Source organism: Kogia breviceps, chromosome 6 (assembly GCF_026419965.1).
Source record: "Kogia breviceps isolate mKogBre1 chromosome 6, mKogBre1 haplotype 1, whole genome shotgun sequence".
In the NCBI taxonomy this organism is placed as follows: domain Eukaryota; kingdom Metazoa; phylum Chordata; class Mammalia; order Artiodactyla; family Physeteridae; genus Kogia; species Kogia breviceps.
In genome coordinates, this window is record NC_081315.1 from 63,241,843 (window position 1) to 63,257,335 (window position 15,493).

The 15,493-nt window shown below is 44.5% G+C and overlaps 1 protein-coding gene across 2 annotated transcripts in view; it reads right to left on the minus strand.

Moving 5' to 3' along the window:
• Positions 1 to 250: 250 nt before the first annotated feature.
• The window catches only part of SCD5 (stearoyl-CoA desaturase 5), a 155,216-nt gene continuing 139,973 nt past the window's right edge, over positions 251 to 15,493 (minus strand). The window contains exons 4-5 of one of the 2 annotated variants that reach the window (XM_059066996.2): positions 5,432 to 5,664; positions 251 to 1,766 (exon numbers count right to left, since the gene is read on the minus strand). In XM_059066996.2, coding sequence (XP_058922979.1) covers positions 1,576 to 1,766; positions 5,432 to 5,664 — 424 coding nt within the window. In that variant the 3' untranslated portion in view covers positions 251 to 1,575. Of the gene's footprint in view, positions 2,137 to 5,431; positions 5,665 to 15,493 lie in introns of both variants that reach the window. The other variant, XM_067035929.1, reaches the window with a different exon arrangement.

The following is a 15,493-nucleotide window of genomic DNA, read 5'->3' on the forward strand; positions in this document are numbered from 1 at the left end:
TAGGGGCTGCTGTTAGCCCAGAGCCCAACTCAGATGTGAAGTATGTAATCATCATAAAGCATCAGGCATCCTTGAGGGACATTCCAACAAGATATAAGTATCTGGTCGGGGACTTCCCTGGCGGTCCAGTGGTTAAGACTCTGTGCTTCCACTGCAGGGGGTGCGGGTTTGATCCCTGGTAGGGGAACTAAGATCCTACATGCTGCGCGGCATGGCCGAATTAAAAAAAAAAAAAGATTTAAGTATCTGGTCAAGTACACCAATGAATCCATAATCATTTATTGTAGATCACTCATAGTTTACACATTATAAATGGCAAAAATAACACTGCTAAACACCTGCTGGATGAAGTACTTTATTATGACAATTTCTTATTGGCATCACTTCTTTTTCAAAAATTTAAAATTTAAATTTAAACCCTACATCTTCCCTATCTTTGAAGCACTGTGTTCGAACTGCTCTGATGCCAACACGATAAGGCTTTCTTTTGCTCTAACATCTGACACAAAGCGGAACGCTGTCCCATTAATTTGGCATGCTCTTTACAAGGCAACTTAACACACAAATTTCTCTTAAATCCAGAAGCTACATAATGGTCACTTTATGTCTTGCTGCAAGTTCAGTGAAGGCTGCATGCAGGTGAAACATTTGTAGACACTGAGTTCTAGATAACTATTGGTTATTAAGATCTGATTGCCTGGTGTGGAAAATTAATATGCTTATTTAGCAGAAGTAGGTAAAGTACATGCATCAGGTGGCTGGGGTCAATTAGAATATAAATTAGGTGTCTAAACATTTAAATGAGAGCTTCATTTGAGCTTAATTTGATGTCTGGCCCTTCTGAGTTATACACCTTAAAATGACAATAGCAAAGAGAACAAAATCAAACACTTAAAACAGGAACTGACTTACAGGGTCAGCTGGGTGTACAGCTCGGGACACAAAACTAGCTGAGCAGTGAACAGATCTCTTGAAGCAAAGACAGTAGAGCATTGACAAGCTGGAAACAGGGCAAAAAAATAAGAGAGCCATTTCCTGTGCTCTCATTTTTTTACGTTTTCAGTTCTCCTCCTTAAAAATAACAACACACAAACACACAATAATTACAAAACACAAACATTCTTTACTATTTAGACCCTCTCTTTTGTCTTCTACCCTGCCTCTCTGCTGCTTCAGATAGTCTGTTTAAAAATAATGCTGGGTTAACTGGTAGAAAAAGAAAACAAGGCTCTTCTGAATAGCACTGAAAGAATATTAAATTCCTTCATCCTGTCAGGGTTAACACCTCGTACAAGCACATGACGATGTATGTTTGACATATTGTAGCTACAGCGATTAAATCACATGTCTAACGTTCTAGTGTTAAATCATAGTTACATTGACTTTTAAAAAATTCTTTTCATTGAGAGTTGTATCTTGATATTAGTTTGAGACAAACAAAAAATTTCTAAACCACGTAGACTCCGTTCCCTCCCCACCCTGTACCCCCTCCCACGATCCAATGAACAAGAGAAGTGTAGTAACAAAGGCCATGAACCGAGGCGTTGATAGCGGACATGGATAGCGGTTCCAGGGTCAGGCGCTGCCCTCTCCAGTTCTGGCTTTCCGGGCTTCGATCATCGGCTTGGTTGCCCGTTTGCGGTCAGTGGCCAGCCCCAGCCAACACATGAAGTCAATGAACCAGGTGGTTGGGTTGAAATTTAAGCCAAATTCACTCGCAGAGTAGTCAAAGGGAAAGGTGTGATGGTAGTTATGGAAGCCTTCACCTGGAAGACAAAGTGGGCTTGAAATAACCCAATCAGCATCTCTCTGTAGAGCTTTCTAAAAATCACTCATTTATTGCAAGACACTGTGTCAGGCTCCAGTGGGAAGCAGAAGACTTGCTGTCTGCCCTTAGGAAGCGTTCACTCAATTGGCTAGACAGTCTCAACAGGAACAGAAAAATAACAATAATCAGCACAGAGTCTCAAGAGTAATTTTCCCTGTGGATTGGTGACATGCTCCCACGACTTCAGAGCTGTACTTCTTGGGCTAAATGCCAAATGGCTGATAACAGATCATCATTTTGATGTATGTTCATAAAAGGAAAATAGCCTCTGTGGACTGAAGTAATTAAAGGAAGACTTCTTGGAAGAGCTTGGAAGAGATAAATGATAATCATTCTGATAGGTGAGTGAATTAAGGAGTTGGATCTTTAAATATCCAAAATCTGCCTATATATTATTCTACCCCTCACAGTGAATAGCTTTTCCTCCCTTACTTTTTCCCCTCACTAAGCTGTGTTCAGGAAAAGTCTCAGGGCTTCTTTCATTTGTTTTCTTTTAAAAAAACAGCTTTATTGAGATATAATTTACCATACAATTCACCCATGTAAAGAATACAATTTAATGGCTTTTGGTGTATTCACTGAGCTGTGCATGCATCGCCACAATGAATTTTTAGCGTTTTCATTACCTAAAAAGACACCCCACTCCCCTTAGCTGTTGGCCCCTAACCATCCCCCCCTCCCTCCAGACCTTCTTTCTTTCTCTGTGTTGGTTAATTTTACATGTTAACTTGACTGGCCAAGGAGTGCCCAGATTAAACTTTATTTCTGGGTGTGTCTGTGAGGGTGTTCCTGGATGAGATTAGCATTTGAAGCAGTGGACTCAGTAATGTAGATGGTCCTCCTCAATGTGAGTGGGCATCAGCCAGTCCCTTAAGGGCCTGAATAGAGCCAGTGTTGGAGGAAGGAGGAATTTGCTCCCATTTTCCTGACTCACTGATTGAACATCTATCTCATCTTCTCCTGCCCTCTGACTGGGATTTGCATCATCAGCTCCCCTGGTTCTTAGGCCTTCAGACTCAGACTTAATTATACCACTGGCTTTCCTGGGTCTCCCGCTTCCAGATGGCAGATGGTGGGACTTAGCCTCCATAATCTCATGAACCAATTCTTCAAAATAAATCTCTCTCTCTCTCTCTCTCTCTCTCTCTCTCACTTGCTCGCTCCCCGCCCCCCCTCCCTGCTGTATACAGACACACACACACAAACAGAATACATCTACATTTATATAGATACAGATATCCTACTGTTTCTGTGTACATGTATATAGAGAGATTATGAGCAATATTATATATATATTTATTTGCATATATTTATACATATACTGTTTCTGTTTCTCACTTTTACTAATACAATCTCTATAGACTGGCTTATTCTGAATATTTCATATAAATGAAATCATACAATATGTAATCCTTTGTGACTGGCTTCTTTCACTTAGCATAATGTTTTCAAGGTTGTAGCGGATATCAGTACTTCATTTCTTTTTATTGCTGAAGAGTACTCCACTGTATGGATATGCCACATTGTATTTATCCATTCATCAGTTGACGGACACATTTTAGCTGTTATAAATAAATAATGTTGCTATGAACACTCATAAACAAGGGTTTTTTTTTTTTTTTTTTTTGGTTTTTGTGGTACGCGGACCTCTCACTGTTGTGGCCTCTCCCGTTGCGGAGCACAGGCTCCGGACGCGCAGGCTCAGCGGCCATGGCTCACGGGCCCAGCCGCTCCGCGGCATGTGGGATCTTCCCGGACCGGGGCACGAACCCGTGTCCCCTGCATCGGCAGGCGGACTCTCAACCACTGCGCCACCAGGGAAGCCCCATAAACAAGTTTTTATGTGGACATACATTTTCATTTCTCTTGGGTATGAATCTAGGAGTGGAGTTGCTGGGTCATATAGTAACTATTTTTAACCATTCGAGGAACTGCCAGATTCCTCCTTTACTTCTTAAGTGGCTACTGGTCATCATACAGTTCTTCTATTGACCACATTTGAAAGATTCTGCTCTACAATGAGTATATCAGATGGATCGGTGTGTTGTCTGCAATTTTCTGTTGAATTTAGGTTTTTTCTACCCTGCCTCTCCACCCCATCATTCCTAGACTAGAGTACTAGAGTTTTCCCCTATTTTCAGAAACAGGCACTGTTCTAAGAACTCTGGATGTATTCCCCCACCTATCATACAGTGGGTGTAATAAGAGTCTTCCTTTATCAAGAGAGCTAATTTGAGAGTCCAGTGTTGACCTGGACAAGCTTCAAACCAACACCCAGCTCTTCAGGGCCTGTGTCATGGCCTCATTCTTTGGGTTCCCTGGCCCACCATCCCCCATGTAAGATGGTAACAGTCCCAGAGTGCCCACTCCCGTCTGCTCTCAGAGTTACCATTGGGTGTGGCTCCACTCATTACAATTCTTATAGAAGTTGAAGGGTGTGAGAGGAGGAGAAAACAATAGGAGGAATCAGGAAACTCACACTTTCTCTCTGCTTATCCAGTTATTCCCATAGCTAAATGCGGTGTTTATTCCACCGTATATTGCTCTTGTCAACACAGGATCCCTGGGGTCTTAATAAATGGGTGACCCTAACACCATGAGGGCAGAAACCCATGGCAGAGGAATGCAGAGACTCTTTCAACTTAACAGCAGGAACCTCCCTTCCTCTGTGCTCAAGGCTCAGGTTACCCAGAATACTGAGTTGCTTCTATCAAGACACAGCTATCATTTATTAATCACTTACTGTGTGCCAGCCACCATGTTAAATTCTTCAAAGGTTATTAATGCCTATAATCCTCACATAGCTAAGCTATCTGCTATGATTATCCCCATTTTAAAATGAGGATGGAAATGCACAGAAGGGACAAGTAACTTGCCTAAGGTCATACGGCTAGTAGGAAAAACAACATCCCCGGAGGCTTGTTTCCTGCTAAGCACTGCTGCAAACAGTATGTATTAACTTGCCCTCCTGCGACCCCAGGTGGAGGTCAATGCTACTATATATTATCCCCACTTGACAGATGAGAGCACACGGTGTGGAGGAGCTAGATAACTTGCCCAGAGAGTAGGTGGAGGAACCAAGACTCAACCAAACCTGTCGGACTCCAGAAGCCTTGCTCTTAACCATTCTGTGGTACCACGAGACGCCAAGGTCCTGATTCTCCCCATCCCTCTGTTTGCAGGCCTTTTAATTAATTTATTTATTTTTAAGGTCAGCCAAATGATGGACAGTTGAGGCTAGAGCGGTCAGGGCGGTTTGAGAGAGACATCAACTGCTACTCCTCCTTTAGGGAAATTTCCATGGTAAAAATAAATAGCTACTAATTATTGAGCACCTACTATGTACCAGGCACCGTACTAAGCAGTTTACGTATAGTATCTTAGCTAATTCTCATAACACCCCTAGGAAGCAGGCATTCCGGTTCCCATTTCACAGGTAAGAAGACTGTAAATCAGTAAGTGGCTTGGATTCTCACACCAAAGCCCAAGTTCACTCCAGTTTACTCCACTCCATTGCCTCTCTTTACAGATTCCACAAAACCACTGAGAAGCCAAGAAGATCTGAGCTGCCACTCCCCCCACTGGCTCCCACCCCATACTCACCGATGGCACCCAGGGTGACCAGCGGGTTCTGCCGAGGACTGATGTTCTTATCATAGGGCCGGTTTCCGTACATGTGGGCGACGCTGTTGACCAGCCAGGTGACATTGAGTGAGACGGTGTAGCGGAGGATGGAGGCCAGGAAGTAGGAATTCCACAGACTCTCTCCCCAGATGCACCAGGGCACCAGTGTGGGGACCATGAAGCACATGAGCACCACGGTGATCTTGTAGTACCTGGAAGGAAGGATGTCACGCTATCGCTGGGCGCCTGTTGGCGGTGGCGGGGATAGATGAGCAAGCTACAGGGAAAGTCAGCAATGGTGCTGACTCCTTCACCTCTTGTGCCCTGGTGTGTGTCACTCTGTATGGGGCTCACGAACCCAGATACCTACAAGGGCTAGGCAGGTAACACAAATTCGAGAATTAGAACAGGCAGAAGCTATAGGAAGTGGGAGGATCCGCAGCAGACTTCAGAATTTCAATATAAAATCATGAGACCCATGCATCTTAAGGCTGCGTTTGTCCTCCAGGCCGCAGTTGAACAGCTTTTGTTTCTTTCATCGGTCAGTCAACCTGACAATCAGGTTTTTCTCAATAATTTCAAGAAATATCCTGTATTCCTTGAATAATTTTCAGGCACATGATTCTGTACTAACTTAGCTTGGTAAAAGGTAAACAACCCCTTCCCTAAAATGTTCTCTGTCCATCTGAGATTACATTCCAAACCAGCTAAAAATAAACTAAGGCTAGGAACGGCACAGCCACATAAGAAGTAAAAATTTAAAAGAAACCATCAGTAGTTGGATTGCTGGGTCTGTTCATCCAGCAAATGTTCCCCGAGTACCTCCTGTAGGCCAGGCCCTGAGTACTAGTGGTGCAAAGTCAAATTTGACACAGTCTCTGCCCCAGGCCAAAGTCAGGTGAAACCTCTAGCTGTGTAGGACCAGCTGTAAGTCAGGACAGGAAAGGGGCTCTGAAATGAAAATGTCCAAAGCTGCCCATCCATAGCTGATTCTTCCCTGAGCTGCCTTCAACTGACCAAGCTTCTGGGAGGCGTCTATTAAGATGCACATGTATGAACTGGGAGGGGGCACAGCGTGAGGAAATGAGACTAGGGAGGTGGAAGGCTTTGGCCTTGAGTCCAGATCTGATTCTGGATGCAAAACAAGCCTCTTTTTATTCTTTCACTCTGCTCTTGTTCACAACTAGATGGTTCCCCAAAGAAGAGCATGAGGCAAGGGCTTGTATGTGGGTAGTTTATTGGGGAAAGTGAGCTCAGGTAACAGGAATAGGCAGCTGGGAAGTGGAAAATGAAAGGAGGGAAAGTCAAGATGGGGGGTGCCCACTGCTACAGGCAACTGAACTTGGACCTTGATGGGACACATTATACCTCAGAATTATTCTCTCAAGGAATGAAAGAAGGTACTGTTTTCCCATTGGCTCCAACTCTTCCTTGGTCATAGGGTCCCCATGGGATGTCAGCTCTCTCACACTTCCAAGTTTGCTTGTGTCAGAATGGCTGAGTGTGGTCCACGGGCATCTCAAGTGATGGTGGCAGAGAAGCCAGGGCAGGAAGTAAGAGATAAGCAGTACAGCTGAGCAAGGTGCCATTGGGTTACACCTGTGCCACCAGGTGGCTGCAGGAACAGCTGGAGTGAACAGGTGGGCTGAGAGTACAAGGTGTGCATGAGAGGTGTCCAACACAGGCAGTAAGTATAATACCCCCTGGGGTTCTTGCGAGGATCAAATACTAATAACTAATGCATATTATGCTCTTACTATGTGTCACGGCTATTCCGAAACCTGTCCATGTACTGGCTCATTTAACTCTAACAAAAACTTTAGGAGGAAGGGACCACTAATATCCTCATTTTACAGATGGGGAAACTGAGCACTGGAAAGGTTATGTAGATGGGCCAAGGTTACAAGACTAATAAGTAGTAGGACCAAGATTCAAATCCAGGCAGAAGCACTTCGGAGACTATCATGTTATTCTGCTTTGCAAATAAAATCATGTATGTAAGTGTGTTTCGCAGATTGCTAGCTGCATGTGAAGACTGGTTCTCATATAATTATCACTGTTTTATGGGGCAACATATGAACCCCTCAGCACCCATTTTCCAGTCGTTGGCATACAATATGACTGCATTTTAGTGGAAGGAGGGTGCCCGGGAGGTCAGATGAAAGGGTGTGGTTGGAGGGGCAGAGACAGCAGACAGTGAGGGACTGGTGGTCTGAGGTTGGGCTCCCCGGAGTCCCGTGCAGAAGACTTTTGGAGCATGTTTTTGGGAGATGCTTATAAGGAAGGCAGGAAGGCGGGATGGGCCCAGGCAGAAGCTCACCCACAGTGAGCTTCAGCAGATCCAGTGGAGCTGGATGGCTCTTTTAGAGCTGTCCCAAACTGTAAGGTATCACCTCATCATCTGCCACTGGCCTCAGGGTGCCTCCTGGGCTGGGTGAACATGTGGGCAAGGGCAACCCCTAGAAAGGACAGCAGCCAGGGCTGGGGGCATCAGCTGAAGAGGGGATCTGGGTGAAGCACACGGGCCCTGTCCAAGGGCCCTGGGAAGTGGTGTGGGTGCCTCTGAAGAGGCAGAGGCTCTGAAGGGAGGCCCAGAGGCGACGGCCTGCTGCAGCGGCTCCTGGAGGGCACCTCTAAGGGGCACAGGAAGCAGCTGAACGTCGCCCACAGAGGCATTCTGCAACGTAAGTGGTTCCTTCTCTTCCTCCCCTCTCTGGGTTGCAACCCAGTACCTTTGCAAAGAGCCTCTCCTAGTCCTATGCTGAGCTCCTAGTCCTCACTTTGCCCCTGGGAAGGAGACAGAAATCGCATACTGACCGCTAGCTCGGTGCTGGATGCCGGGCTAAGCGTGCCACAGGCTTTCTCTCACTTACTCTTCACCGCAGACTCAGGATGGACACACTCTGGCAATGAGGATGCTGTGGCTCAGAGGGGCCATGGTTCCCCCGGCCCTTGCTCTGACTCTGCTCTGCCCCAACCCTATGGAATCTGCCGTCTCTGGTTTGACTGCAGCCTGCAGGCTTCGGCTTCCACTCATGCCCTGCCGCTGCTTCCTCCTTCTGAACTGTTAGGAAAGCCTTCTGCCTGCCTGGGCTCTGGTTCCAGAAGCTCCACTTCCCAGAGCGGGGCTGGGTCCCCGTGGAGGGAGAGGGCCAGCAATGGGGCTTCCCAAGTGGGAGGAGGAAAAGGTCTTGCCTGCTAACACAACCACTGTCCCACCAAATTCTCTCTTCCTCAAAACAAGATGCTCTTTAAAAGTCACTGCCCTCATTCCAACAAAGCTTCAGCAGATCTAACTATAGGGTTGCTCTCTGACTGCTTGGCCTGTATTCTGCTAGGGTTTCTTTTTGTGTGTTCAATGCAATGGATGGAAGAGGAAGGAATTTTTAGGAGGCATAGTGAGTCTGGGTGGCACTGCCAGTGAGACAGGGCTTGATGCTAACTGTGTAAAAAAATCTCCCCAACCATTTCAAATGGACTCAGCCTATCTTCCTGTGCAGCCGAGTACCCCTTCCCCCTGGTCTTCATTTAATTACAGTCACTGGCCTTCTCGCCTCAGAATGAGTGCTGAGATGGCTCCCCTGCTTCCTTGCTTAAGAACACTCAAATCTGGGCACCCTAGCCAGGGGTCCACAGGACAACACCACAAAGTCTCACCCCTAATCCTTCCTCATTGAAATATTTTCTTTGTTTAGATGGTGGTAGGAAGAAAGACTGGAGAGGGGCCACTGATATTGCTCTTTTTGCTAAATGGGCTTCTTATGTTGTAAAGCATCATAGAACAGTTAACTACCCAACTCTGCCACTGTCTTTCTGTGTGATCTTGAGTAAATTGTTTAATCACAGTGAACCTCAGGTTTCTCTTTTGTAAAATGCGGTACCGACAAATTTATTGAGTGCCTACTATGTGCCAGGTACTGTCCTAGCATTGGATATATAAAGTGTAAAAAACAAACAAAAATCCCTGCCCTTGGGGAGCAGGGTTATTTTGGTAGGGAGATTTTATATATATATATATCTCCTCATATGCATATATATATTCTGGTAGGAAAGAAAGCTAACAAACAATATAAATAAATAAAATATAGAGCATGCTATTGGTAAATACTAAAGAAAAAAATAAAGCAAAGAAGGAGAATATGACATCAAGGGCAGGTGTTGAAATTTTAAATAGGGTGTCTAGGGAAGGACTTTCTGACACTGTAGCTTTTAAGTAAAGACTTGATGGAAGTGAGAAGTTAGACATGTGGCTAAATAGGACAGAGGATTCCAGGCAGAGGAAACCACAAGTGCAAAGGCCCTGAGGCAGGAATGTTCCTGGCACATTCTGGGAAGAGCAGGAGCACTGGGGCTGGAGCAGATGAACAAAGGGGAGAACTGTAGGAGGTAAGAGAATAATGGTGGACCACATCATGGAAGGGCTTGTAGGTCATCATAAGGGTTTCACCCTTTACTTTGACTGAGATGGAGCCCTGGTCAGGTTTTGATTAAAGGCGTAGTGTGATTGGACTTATCTTTCTGAGTGTTGTGTTGAGAAGGGACGGCAGGGGAGGGCAGAAGCAAGGAGGCAATTAGGAGGCTGCTACAAAGCCTAGGCAAGAGAGGGCGCTGGCTTGAACAAGGATAGTGGTGGCAGGTGTGAGAAACAGTCAAATTCTGGATATATTTTGAAAGTAGAGTGACAGTACTTGTTAACAGACTGGATGTTGGAGAGAAAGGAGTCAAGGGTGACACCAAGGATGGAGATGCCATTAGCTGATATGGGGAAGGATGGAGGAGCTCAGTCTTAGACATGTCAAGTGGCAGATGCCCATTAGACATTCAAGGGGCAATGTCAAATGGGCAGCTCGACAGATAGGTCTGGAGTTCAGAAGTTATCTAGAGATAGGTTTTGATGGGAAGAGATGTTTGGAATGCATCAGTATATGAATGCATGCCACTCACATATATATATTTTCTCGTTTGAGTTCCACAATAGTCTTATGAGATACTTTTTATAATCTCACCTTCGTAGGACATTTACAGAGATCCAAAGAGGTCGTGAGACTTTTCCAAGGCCACACTCGTTGTGCAGAACATAGGCAGGCTTCAAATTCAGTTCTTAAACCTAATTGTCTGCTCCCTCTAAGTATAACCTGCTACTTACTCAGCTTACCAGGAGAAGTTCATAGGGGAGAGGTAAACTGGGTCGGAGTGTGTAATCTAGCTGTTGCCTTATGAATTGCACATCTTTAAGTAAAAATACTGACTCCTCAAGGTCAGAAATAGACACATTGTCCACTCCAGCTAGACTGAGCTTCTTCCCATTCCTTGGGCGCCACCTTCTTTCTGTCCCTGTATCTATGACACTCTTCCCGCAGCCTGGCTGACTTGACTTTTTCAGTTATCAGTCTAAACGTTCTTCCCTCTTGGGGGATTTCCATGGTCCCCTTGGACCAGGCAAGGTGCCTCAGCATGTTGTACTTCTCAACTCTCAGTATTCACAAATACTTGCTGGCTTAGCAGACAGTCTCACCTGCTAGATCAGTGGCCTCAACCCTAACTGCACATTAGAATCAACTGGGTAAACATTTAAAAATGGCTGATGTGGGGAACTCACTGTAGACCAACAGAATCCAACTGAATCCAAATTTGTGGCCTGGGCACTGATATTTTTAAAGCCTCTCCATTGCAAACATTCATCATGGCCTCCCTATAATCCACCCCACCCTTTCTTTCTTGCTGAAATGCCCTGATATTGTTCAAATACCCAACTGTCCTCCCTGCAGCCATGTCCTTTGGGGACATGGGTCCTGATTGGTTTCAGGCAGTCAATGTTGATCTCATTCACTTTGCCAATAATAAATTTGGAAATTGGGCAATAGCGGCCAATAAGATATGAGGGAAAGGATGGCTACAATTTTTTGAAAGGGAGATAACAAGTGTTAGTGAAGATGTAGGGAAATCGGTGGGAATGTAAAGTGGCGCAGCTGCTGCATAAAGCAGTTTCTCAGAAGGTGAAACATCCAGCAATTCCACTCCTATGTATCTGTTCCGACGGTTGGAAGGCAGGGACTTGAACAGGTATTCTCACACCAATGTTCACAGAAACATTATTCACAATAGCTGAAATGTGGAAACAACCCGAGTGTCCATTAATAGATGAATGGATAAACAAAATGCTGTCTATCCATACTATGGAACATTATTCAGCCATAAAAAGGAACACATTTTTGATATATGTTACAACATGGATGAAACTTGAAAACATGCTTAATGAAATAAACCAGGCACAGAAGGACAAATATTGTTATGATTCCACTCATATGAGGGACGTAGAATAGGTAAATTCATAGAAAGAGAAAGTAGACTAGAAGTCACAGGAACTGGAGGGAAGGGGAAAGGAAGAGGGAAGTTATTGCTTAATGGGTATAGAGTTTTTTGGGGAATGATGAAAAAGTTTGGGTATAGATAGTGGTGATAGTTATACAACATTGTGAATATACTTAATGACACAGAAATGTACACTTATGAGTGGTTAAAATGATAAATTCTATGTTGTGTATATTTTACGGCAATAAAAAGAGAGAGAGAGAGAGATGAAGGAATATTTTCCTTGATAACAGAAATAGCTCAGAGGCAAAGATGGCACCTCTTTATTCACAGTGACTCCTGTCCCTGCTCCAGCCATGCGTGGCTATGACAGGAAGAAGACTCAGAAAAAAGTAGACCCCTTAGGTTGACGGAGCAGAAAGATGGAAAGGCTCTTGAATATGCTGTTGAGCCACAAAACTCACCAACCCTAGAGTGGCTTTATCCCTGAGGTCTTAGTCTGAGACAAGCCAGGCGGGTCAAGATCTCCTGTGGGGTAGCTGAAAGGCTTCTAGTATAACGTAGTAGACACTGTGATGTGCCATCCGGATCTCCTCTCAGGATCGGAGGGCTTCATCTCCCAGTGGATGGCACTGCTGCCTCTGCCTTGCCCTAGGTCACGTCCTCTCCCAACAACCCCATGCAGTGACTGACCTATAAGGGCAGTAGTCCATTACCCAGGCCGGGTCCCATTGCACCAACTCACCATGACTCTGAAAGTCATCTCCACTTCAGAGCCCCTACAGGGTTGGCTGAAGCCTCCACTGAGATCAGTCGAGGCTCAGCTTCTTCCCTTGCTCAATCCTGTTTCGGTTCCTTCTTCCACAGGTGTTCACCCCAATGACCCTTCCGGTACTCTCCAGTAAACTTTCTACAATGTAACATCCACCTCGGAGGCAGCTTCTGGGCAACCTGTCTTGCCACATGGATCTACTGCTGGGCCTGCTGAGTCCAGCAGAAAGCCAGACTCTTCAGAGTCTAGCACAGAGACTCTCACATAGCAGGCACTCCTCAATATTTGTGGAATGATTACATGAACGACCCTCTGGTTAGTCAATGATGAGTTCTCAGCTTCCCAGGAAAATAAAAACACTACAGTGACTTCAGTAGGGCTCAGAGTATGAGAGTTAAGATGCCAAGGTTTCCCAAAACAAACAAACAAACAAACAAAAACCCCACAAACTGCACAATAAACATTCCACCTGCTTTTAATTGTGTATATAAAAGTCAACACCTCGAAGAAAGACATTCGTGCTCATTGGGACCCAACCGCCAGCTTCCAACAGGTTTCACTGTGAGGCTACCTACCTCCAGCTTAAATGAATGATTTCTGAGCATGTGCTGCTAGGTTATTCTCTGAGCTGCCAAATATGGTAAATTTTTGGCAGTATTTAAGGTTAACAGCCAGTCTAACAGCTTTGGTCCTGGTTTGGAATGTGAGAGGCTTCTTCCTTTCTGTGAACACTCAGATGGGAGTTATCTGATAGGAAAGATAGGAGATAGAAGAAGCCTCCTAAAATCATCAAGGGAGAAAGAAAAAGAAAGGGGTAAAGAAAGCGAGAAGGGGTGACATGAACCTGAGAATGACCCAAGGAAGTGTAGCTCTCTTTCACAGATTTGAAACCAGAGATCCACATGTTTAAGCCAAAATCACAAAAGCCAAAGCACTCAAGCTCACCTTACAGGTAACTCTGGAGCAGTTTCCTAGAGCTTTAAGGTGACAGCTTATAAGAATAGGGTGTTGGAAACCTTTCAATTCCCACCTCACAATTCCTCATGATACCAATACCACAGTGGGAAGATGGTTTTCAGCATTTAGTTGAAGATAAGAAGTCCATTTTCACACAATCAAATGCCATCACACTGCGCCCCCATCCAAGTAAGCTTTGATTGGAGGACCCAGATATTGACATGGGCCCTAACCTTTCAATGCTTTGAAGAATATGTTTATTCCAATAAACTGGATCACATGAAACATTAAAGACAGGCTTGAGACCAAAAGTTTGTTCTATGGAGAAGAAAGAATTTGGGATTTCATATATATATATATATTTCAAATCTGGGTGTGATAAGCATATTAAAACTCTCATTTTTCTTTAGATGAAAAGGAAATTGCTGTTCTCTGTCTGCAAGCATTTGCTGTTGCTTGACTAACCCTAAGCACAGCAGTCCAGAGCTGCTGGTGTGTGAGATCTTGAGAGTGAAATTGATTAGAGCATGAAGGAAGGGGAAATGACCTGCCGACTTCCAAGCAGGGCCAGCCTCAGGAAGTGAGAAAAGAAGCAAACACAATGGGTGAGAGGGAAATTATAGTCCACAAATATATTGTAATGATGAGCGATGAGCTGTCACTAGCATCTTGATTAAATATGTTTGGTTTTGTGATTTCACTTACTGCCAAGCCAGAATTTCATCTTCCCTACAGTTTTTGCATCTTGTAGGGGACCAGCCAAAATTATCTGGGTGCTTACCATAAACATTAATTTAGAGGACAGATGATCCACCCTGGCAGCTTGTAAACGCACGGACCATTCTCTCCTTCTTCTTTTGTCTCCTCTGTTATCACCCACAAGGAGGTGGAATATGTGATTCGTTTGGATGCAGATCTGAAGATGGAAGCCCGCTGATAGGGAAGCTCTTTGGAGTTTTTCAGAAAATCTTCCAGACTCTTTGAATTGTTTAAGTTGAAAATAGGCTTTGCGGCTGTGTCCTTGAGTCTGCCTCTCCGGTGCTTCAGTGTCTTTAAGTGAAAGTGTTCATGATGGCCGCATTTGAAGTATTCTCAGAAAATCTTAATCACTCCAGATTTGTCTTTGACCCTCAATTAGTCTTGATATCACTTCCCCTGTGCTACTTCATGATAAGCATTCCTGTAGAAGAAAATCTTTAATTAGACTATCTAGATACATAATCCTCATCTTCTGGATAATTCCTTCCATGGAGGAACCAGAGATGGCAAACGGCTGCTCCATGAAAGCATCTCCTCTGGAAACGTCCAATGCGTGGGAAAAAAAAAGACATATTTTTATTTTCTCTCCGACTTCAGCTTTATTTGTTTTTGAGATCTGAATGTGGAGGTTACCTGCATCCATCTACTTGAGTTTAATTTGTCTTTGTGCAAACAGCTTGCATGAATTCACTAGGCAGCGGTTCAAAAGATAAACATAATCATTTCAGAATTTTCGCACAAAAGAGCATTATTCCTACCCCATTACCAGTGAAGTGCTTGAAGAAAAATGCCCAGGCATATATTGATTGCTAAGACCGTGTAAGGAAGGTTAAAAGGACTTTTCCCTTTTCAAAGCTTTGATTCCATCATAATATGCACAGGACAAGTTCTTTGAGGACAGGATTTGTCTTGATCTAATTCACATCATTCGTAGTTCCTTGAACACAAAATGCTGGTTAACACAGCAGGTGCCCAGTAAGTAGCTGAATTGTTGACTTTCATGATGAGCGTCCATCTGTCTGGCCAAAGCAACTGCGTCCATTCACCTTTGTCATTGTTTGATATTTAGAGTTTCTCTAGTCCTCTCCAGAAATTTAAGTTGATTTGACTGGATGTCATTCTGGGTCTCTCTTGAGGATTCTTTGTCTGCCCTTCCTCCCCCCCAATCTCCTCCTTCTATTCCTGATTAGTTATCAATCATTCTCAGTAAGTTATAGGAACGACAGACTAACCCCTGATGA